We start from the raw sequence: 8,905 nt of genomic DNA on the forward strand, positions 1-8,905 counted from the left end.
TCTTTAAAGCTGTGTGAACTTGGGCATTTCACTCAAACTTTTATCTTTCTTAGATTCAGAGTCCTCATTTGTAAAATGAATGAGTAGCTAATATTAGGGTGCCACCCATGAATGGACAATTCAGTGTATTAATGGATGGATAATGCAGCATACCATAGGTCTGTTATGAAGAGTAAATCGTACTCCATAGACACAGAGTGAGCGTGATGTAAGAAGTTGTTAAACACACTAATAATTACCCAGTTACAGCTGTGTGTTCATTCATCTCAACTGTCACTCTATGTCACTGTTGCATATATGTCCTGAGAAATAAGGGATTTTTCATTTACTCAACAAGTATTTATAGAAATATTAGCTATATGCCAGGCACTGATGAGACGGTGGCTTTGAAGTGGCTGTGCCCTACAGTGACACCATATGCCTCTCTATAGCATTACCTGTATATCAAAGAACTATAAAGGCAGAGGGTGAAACATGCACTCCAGAAAAAACTTACAAAATATGGTTTTATGAAAAGGGACATGTTCCTGTATGATAAAGTGGTAACTGTCATACAATTGATATGAAACTGGCATTGGATCCCTATTGCCCAGCCCTACTGCCTCTCTCTCACCTCTAAAGAGCAACAGGGGACACATCCACGTGATACGAGTTGCTTAAAATGAACGTTGGGATCATTACGGATAGAATTACTAAATTAGTCATTAAGTCATGCCAGCACTGGCTTTAAATTGCATTAACCTCTCTAAAATGGTCTCTCATAGGTTTGTTTGTTTGTTATCATTATGTTTTAATTTAGCTGTTAGGCAATAAAATAACAATATTTAAAATTTCATCATCCCTGATCATCAGAGAAATGCAAATCAAAACTACCCTGAGATATCACCTAACCCCAGTGAGAACAGTCCACATCCCAAAGTCTCAAAGCCATAGATGCTGGTAGGATGTAGAGAGAAGGGGACACTTTTACACTGGTGGTGGGACTGCAAAATAATACAACCTTTTTGGAAGGAAGTATGGAAAATACTCAAAGAACTCAAATTAGACTTACCATTTGATCCTGCAACCCCATTACTAGGCATCTACCCAGAAGAAAAAAAAATCATTTCATCATAAGAACATTTGCACTAGACTGTTTACTGCAGCTCAATTTACAATCTCCAAAATGTGGAGACAACCTAAATTCCCACCAACCCGGGAATGGATTAACAAGCTGTGGTATATGTATACCATGGAATACTATTCAGCCATTAAAAATATGGAGACTTTACATCTTTTGTGTTAACCTGGATGGAGGTGGAACGCATTCTTCTTAGTAAAGCATTACAAGAATGGATAAGCAAAAATCCAATGTACTCAATTCTAAAATTAAGGCAGCAGGTGATCTAACATATGGGGTCGGATAGGGGAAAGAGGGAGCAGGGAGAGGGGATGAGGGAGGAGGATGGGGGTCAGTGTATGGAACACCGCTAGGGGGCAGGACACAATTACAAGAGGGACTTTACCTAACAACTGCAATCAGTGTAACCTAATTCTTAGTGCCCTCAATGAATCCCAAACAATTACAAAAAAATGTCATATACAATATATATTATCTAAATACTATAGTCTATTTTGGCTAAAGTGTCTCACCAATTGAGGAGATACTAATATCAATTATAATGAGACGAAATCTTGGAATTTCACAACCAAGTAGACAAATACATTGAAAAACCTTTTCCTTCAAATTTTTGTCATTTTTTAATTAAATAAAATTTAGAAGGCTTATCATTTTACATTAAAGACAAGAGATGTTCTTGTTTATTTTGAAAATAATTATTTTCACAATAACATTATAAATATTGGAATAATTAGTAAAAATACGAAAGTTGGGGCTAACTGTAAAACTACCCTAATTTAATAATTACAGTAATTTGAAATATAACATGGAACTTGCAATTGATTATGAAAACCTCAGGGTAGGAAGGGGTGGCACACAGTGTGTGGTGCCTCTAAAATCTTAGGCAGTGTCAAAGGATTTCCTCCGCAGACAGTTGGCCATGAAGTGGTAATTGTTTTCTCAGTACATGTAAACTGAACTCAATCCATGAATACAATTCAGCCAAAACAAATTATCTTATTTAACTGTAATTATATTCTACATTACCTGACCTAATTTACTTATTGCCCCACCTTTGACTTACTGCACCACTTCAGGGTTGACCACTTTCAAAAACCTATAGCAAATGTAGAATGTTGAAATCACAGCAACTAAGCCACAGGGGGAAAAATGCACCAAAACCCAACACACTTTGTTTCTAATACTGTTTCATTTACCCACTCAGTAAGGTTCTCATAAAATTGCTCACTTCTGTGGTTCATCTTACAAGGGTACAAGTGAATCTTTCTATGAGTAGAATATGAATGTTTTAACATAATAACTAAGAAAGTTACATGAAGGCTATGTTAACCAGTTTGATGGAAGTGTCTTGGATTGTGTGTGAAAACACCACACTGTACCCCCAAAGTGCATCAATGTACACAGTTACCATTCAATAAAAAAAAAAGGAAAAAAAAATTGCTCACTTAAACACTTCATTTACAAAACACCGTTTTGTTAAAAAAATTATTTTTTAAGTAGACATTTCGATTTAGAAGGACTTAATTTTCTCTAACCTTAATACAACTAATAGATAATAAAACTGTCTACTTATCAAAAAGTCAGCAACAAGTATTATCAAAAGATGTGTAGGAAGACTCCCCTGAACATGGCCTTAAAAAATAAAAAGGAAAATAAAACTGTAAAAAAATTAAAAGCATGATATTTTGGAGAAAAAAGATCTCTTTAAACTGTAAAAATAGCCATATGGTTCTTGAATTATGTGTACATGTTAATGACTGTGAAATGGTAGCATGAGAAATGGTGGTCTTTTGATTACTATTTGCTGTTGATTATTTCCTGAGAGTGTGGACAGTCCTTGCATTACATACTATGTGTAAAAGGAAAGTACTTTTCCTAGGATAACTGATGAATTTCACTATCACACTGGAGCAAAGCAGATTTCTTTATTTAAGGTGTATATACATTTCTACTTTTTCTATGATAGATTAACTTGAAAATATATTTTAAGTAGCTCATTTGTAATGCCTTATTTCTTATGACAGCCTGTAATTTATATTAGGTGAGGTGTGTGAGTGAGAAACCCACACAGTTACTGATTAAACATGCATGCCACATAGTGCCATGGCTCTTATGATCAGCCCCCCCCCCAAGATGTAAAATTCAAGCAACAATAGCATTAGTTACCCTAAAGATTTGGAAAGGTTGTACCCTGCAAACAATCAAGGTTCTTGTTGGATTTTAAAAATGCATCCTAAAATGTAACACTTGAAGATAAAATAATCATTTCACATAATCACACCCAGTTTCTATTTTTGTTTTCTTTTTTTTGTTTAAGATTCCATATAATAAAACTATTTGCAAACTGTTGATTTCCTTGTATATTCTTCTTTCTTTGACTAAATTAACATAGACTCTATTACTGTAAATAGTCCACAACTATGTAATCAACCTCTAATCCCTTAAAAAGATATAAATTACATATATTTATTTACAGAAAGAAAAACTACATAAAAAATTTAAAAGCATCTTTATTTCTAAAATTAGTTAGAGCACTGTGGTTCAAGGACAGCTTTCTTAGTTTAGGGCCTGTTGATGTTTCTTATTTCACTCCAGTTCAAGGGCAATGGTGAGCAGCAGGCCATGGCAAACAGTCTATCAAGGTTAGAGAGCCTCTGAAGATGCAGAAAACACAGACTTTGCTTTCAGACGACAATCAACCCGATCTGTGTGCTGAATTCATTATTATCTGGTATAAACAACAGTGAGGTACAAAATGCTACAAGAGGATAGTTTTTAATTCTTTCTAAAAAAATGCTTTTCTTATTTTTTAAAACAACAGAGATTATTATTGAGATGATCTTTAATTCTATGAAATGCAGACAGACTTCCTCAGAGGTGATGTCATTGCCTCCAAGCTTTAGGTAGGAGGAGAATGTCAACAGGTGAAGACAGAAGTAGGGAGAAGATTCCGGGCACACGATAAAGCCAAACAAAAGCATGGGGATTTGGAAGAACACGGCAAATTTGGGGACATTGAATTGTCATTGGACTCTATGACGGTAGAGAGACAGCAGGAGGAGGTGAATGCAGAAAGGTGGGGTACGGTCTTAGTAGCCATCTCGCACATTTCTGTCCTCCACAAGAGCAAGTACATTGGTGTGAGAATCATCCTTCTGTGGGGGTAAGAGTGATAGGGAGGAAGATGAGGGGTGTTATGTAATGTACACGTTACATTAAATAAATTACTACTTAATAAAATATGAAAAAGGAAAACATCTACCTTTAAGAAATATACTATATTACCTTTCTCCAAAATACAAAATGTGGAGTTTTTGATTTATTTTTTTTGTGTGTTTGCTTTTTTTTTTCTATTTGGACACATAAAAATATATATTCTACATGGAAATATACTTAAAATCTTTACACCACTTTCTTCTTTAATCTCAGTGGGCTGAGATATCGTCCACACTAAGTGTTTGCATACACGTTGCTTCTTGTACCTTCTTGTAAACCCTCTGCCTCCTCCTCAGAGGTCAGCATCAACTTGTGGATCCTAGGGTGGCCAATCGCAATCCCAGCTACCTCATTTAATAAGATCCCTCTCCCCACCACTTTCACCTACAATCCTCAACCTTGGCCCTCTTTGTGCTTTATAAAACTTTGACTATCGTATTTTCTCATTAATCTGTTATTTTCTATACACAGTATTCTACCCCATGTTTATGAACCTCATCAGACAGGAAAGCCAACTATTCTGCTCCCTACCGTGTATATAAAAACATGATACCGGCAACAAGGCCTAACAGATTGTAAGCATTCAAGAACTGTCAAAGTAAAGATTTTCAAATATGAGGATAAAGCTGTCATACTTAAAAGTTGTATCTTTAAATTAACAAAATTAAAAAAAAAAATTCCTGGGTGCAATTCCTACCTGTGTAAACGTGTAGGCAAAAAAAGGTAAATATGCTTGAAAGTGTTTCCCAAAATAATACTTAATTAACTGAATAATGATATAGTTTTATATATAAATAATATAGAATCATACCAAACATGCCAATATATAATTTACATCATGTAGTTTTAATATCTGTTTTGCTTAAAATAAGTAATAATCATAAATTAACAATTGGTTATAGCTATTCTTTTATTTGCTGAAGAATGTATTTCTTTAGATCTAAGAATAGTAAGAAGAATGACCATGATTCTGATGAAATTCCCTTCTAATCTATCTTCTTTTCAATTTTCCCACCAGAAGTGAGGTATCCAAAATGTGATCACATATATTTTTCTTATTAATCTTTGAGGCATGCCTATCACTCCAAAGTCAGAGGTCCCAAGAGTGGAGTCAGGACTGAACACGGAGAAATATGCCATTTGGAAGCTTAGATTTCTTTCTGTACTGGGGGAGAAGTATATCCTCATCTTAAAATTCATTAGGTGTAAAGCAAACGCTGCTTCATCACCCAATAGGACAGAAAACTTCTATCCTTAACACCCAGAAAATAAACTACTGGTTATATATTTAAAGAGGATTAGTTTTAATCATTGCTGGCATCAAAATAAGCTTATTTGGAACAGAATGTGTTTCCTTTAAGAAGACAGCAAATTTAGAGCTCTATGTAGCAAAAACTGTATTCTAAAAGATAATCTGTTTGATGCCATACAGGGGAAAGCAAACAATTCAAGGCTTAAGAATGAGAAACACCGTGTACCAACAATGGTGAAAACAGCCCAGCCATCTCCTAACACAAAGGTGGGCTGGACACCTCTCCAGGCTAAAGGGGAAAAGTAAAATTCTTTTTTTCTTACCAACTTCTGCCCTGGTCTGAAAATGTCAATACCCTCAAGTTCTCCATCCAGAAGTTTCTCCTGTCACATTTACATAATTTGATTTCCCTTGGAACTTCCACTCTGATTCTCCTCAGCTGTTTACCTTTTTAAGCTTGATACTAAGAGCAAGTACTCTCCAATTTCTTACTGTGACAATGAGCTATAATCCTTTTGAAATATTTAGAATAAGCTTTAAGAAAAAAAAAAGAAAGAAAGGAATAACTCTTCTGGCGATGAATTGGTGGCTGCGTGGACAAACAGCACACACCCAGCACCTGCTTCTACTCCCCGGCTTGGGAACAACAGGACATTTAAAACAAACACAGCTGGGCCCTGAGAATGAAGGTGCTGGACAAACACTGACTCCAGTTAAGGTAAATATATACCTCAAGGTTTCCGGCCAAGCCTACTTGCTTATGAAAACCAAGCAATCCCCATCTCCCCCTCAGAACACCTCCCCACCCTGGTCTCCAGACAACCACCCTTAGCAACTGGACGTGGAGACAACAGAGAGGGAGACAAAAGGACCCGGGCTTCTCTCCCATGGGGGTCGCCTTCTCAGACCCTGACATTTTAAAGGCAGCCGAGAAGGTCGTGGTAGTCCTGAGTTGTTGTGTAGATGTTGTTTGGTCCTAGGGTAGGGCGACTGTTCTAGTTATCTTTACGTAGTAACTGCTTGTTTGGCTTCATGCGATTCGCTAGTTTTCTATTCAAACCGTGTCTGAGGGATTTATATCCTCGCCCCTCCCTTTGTGCTCCTTGTTTAGACGCACCGTGACCCTCTCTCCACCCCCAGATTTGACTGAGGGGCTTCAGAGCGTTCAGTGCTGCCCGGCTAACCACCTTCTTAGTAAATCTCAGGTGAACTAGTCCTTAATGCACAAGCACCCTCCACTCGATTTTGTTACATCAGCCCCGGCTAAGGGCATCTCGGGGACCACCAACGCTTAGCCAAGGTCCAGGAACCCAGGCGTTTTCTAGGAGCCCTGGGGGGCCGGGTAAGGCGAGGCACACAGAAATTCCTGACACCCCGAATCAGACAGGGAGCAGCGCACCCCTGGGGTGCAGCAGGAAGATCCTCCCCCAGCGGTCTAGAGTCAGATGCTGTCCTCCCAAAGCCAAGACGCGAGCAGCAGAAACATTTTCTGGGGCCCGGACAGCTTGGGACTCAGAGCAAAAGCCAGCCAGCGGGGAGCGGGCCAACTTGCCAGCTCTTGGCGGGGTTGAGTTTTCAGTGGTTACAGGTGCCCGAGAGCCGATTCCCAGCTCCCCACAGGCCGCTAGCAGAGCGAGTTGAAGGGAGACCTGGGGGTGGGGGCTGGGGAGGAGTGGACACGAGGGACGGAGGGGAAAGGAGGGAGGCGAGCCCGGAGGGGCTCCATCCAGGCGGGGACGGGGAGATACCCGAAGCGCACCTCCCGGCAGGGACCCCCACAGACCTTGGCGCCGCAACCTCCGTTTCTTGAGGCCGAAGATGCGCACTTTGGAGAAGATATCCACCAGGTTGCCGTTGCAGAGCCCGCGGTTCTTGCTGGGGCTGCTCCGCCTCCTGCTGGCAGACGGCCGGTCCCAGTGCTGCTCCCGCGCCTGCCGCTTCTGGCGGATCAAGCCGCTGGCTATCGCTGCGGCCATGGTGGCCGAGAGAATGGGTCCGGAGAAGGCAGCGGACAGAGAAGGGGGCTGGGGTCTGCGAGAGGAAGGAGGAGGTGCAGACCCTGGCGCGCCCTCTGTGAAGTACAGGAGGGAGTCCAGCAGGGCCAGGGAGAGGGGAAGGGCGCTCAGTCCGGACTAGGACCCATCGCCCTCTCCGGGGAGCGCGGGGCCAGGCGCGCAGATGCGCCCGGGGCGCAGAGAGACGAGCCCCGGAGCCGTAGGTCGTGGCCGCTGTCGCTTGGCTGCGTCCGAGTCCAAGGCTGGAGCGCTGCTGCGGGCGCTGTCGGTCACTGCTAGTCGCAGGAGCCCTCTCAGGGGTCGCCACCACCTCTGGCGCTGCCCTCTTGCCCCGCTCGCCTCCCGGGCGGGAGATAGAGGCAGCCGCCTTCTTCCTGCGCACGGGCTGGAGGGCAGGTCCCGGCAGGGTCTGAGAGCGGCTGTGGTCCAGGGCACGCCGGGCAGCACTCAGAGCCGGGCTCCAGCTGCTCCGGGGCCGGCACCGCCGCCGGCGCCGCCCGCTCCAGCCTTCTGCCGGTGATTGTCAAGTGCTTTGGAAATCAGCATCTGGAGAGAGCAATCTTCTCCCCTGAGATCCCTAATCAAAGCGCTCCGTTCCCACCCCACTACACTCCCACCACCTAGGTGGTCTCTCTCCTATGTATCTCTTCGGAAAGAAAAGAAAGTACATATAATAATGATTAAAATAATAATAATAATAAAGAAAGCGCAAATGGATTGCAGGGGCGGGGTGCCAAGAGGCTGAGCCAAAGCAGGTGGACCTGGAGGAATATCGGTGCGCTTTTTCTTAAATGAATCGCGCTGCTTCCTGCGGCTTCCACAGCTGAAGCTTCTTGATCTTAACCCTACTTCGGTCCACGGAAACTCCCAGCAGCGGTTGAAGGGCGAGGTGGTTTCCACCCTCCCTGCTAATCCCTTCAGCACCAAAGCCCCCCCACCTGGGGAGGCGGAGGGAGCAGGGGGGAGGCCGGGAGGGAGGAGAGTGTGTCCGGTGCAGAGGAAGCAGGCTCCACTGCTCACCTAGTCCGCCCAAACTTGCCGGACCCTGCCTTCTGCCGCCAGGAAGGGTAGGCTTGTCTTCTCCAAAGGACGACAGGGAGTAAACAGGAGGAAATGGGGAGAAGGAGAGTAGACGTGGCAATGTGGTATGAAAGACCCTGTTCCCAAACTGCTCCCCAGCAGTCGGAGGAGGAGATGACAGTCACTGTAGCTGCTGCAAACAGCAGCTGGATAGCATCGACGCCCAGGAGAATACTGGGCAGAAATATTGAGGGAGGAGAAGAAGGTGCCACAGTATTCCAG

The 8,905-nt window shown here is 42.6% G+C and overlaps 1 protein-coding gene across 6 annotated transcripts in view; it reads right to left on the reverse strand.

Annotated features, from left to right (window-relative positions):
* FGF14 (fibroblast growth factor 14) overlaps positions 1-8,905 on the reverse strand; it is a 670,572-nt gene that overhangs the window by 190,597 nt on the left and 471,070 nt on the right. Inside the window, exon 1 of one of the 6 annotated variants that reach the window (XM_003789606.2) lies at positions 7,372-7,564. The exons of the other annotated variants lie outside the window; for them this stretch is intronic. Coding sequence (XP_003789654.1) covers positions 7,372-7,564 — 193 coding nt within the window. Of the gene's footprint in view, positions 1-7,371; positions 7,565-8,905 lie in introns of those variants that run through there. 6 annotated transcript variants of the gene reach the window in all.

Source organism: Otolemur garnettii, unplaced genomic scaffold, assembly GCF_000181295.1.
Source record: "Otolemur garnettii isolate 467f Iridium unplaced genomic scaffold, OtoGar3 scaffold00034, whole genome shotgun sequence".
Classification (NCBI taxonomy): Eukaryota; Metazoa; Chordata; class Mammalia; order Primates; family Galagidae; genus Otolemur; species Otolemur garnettii.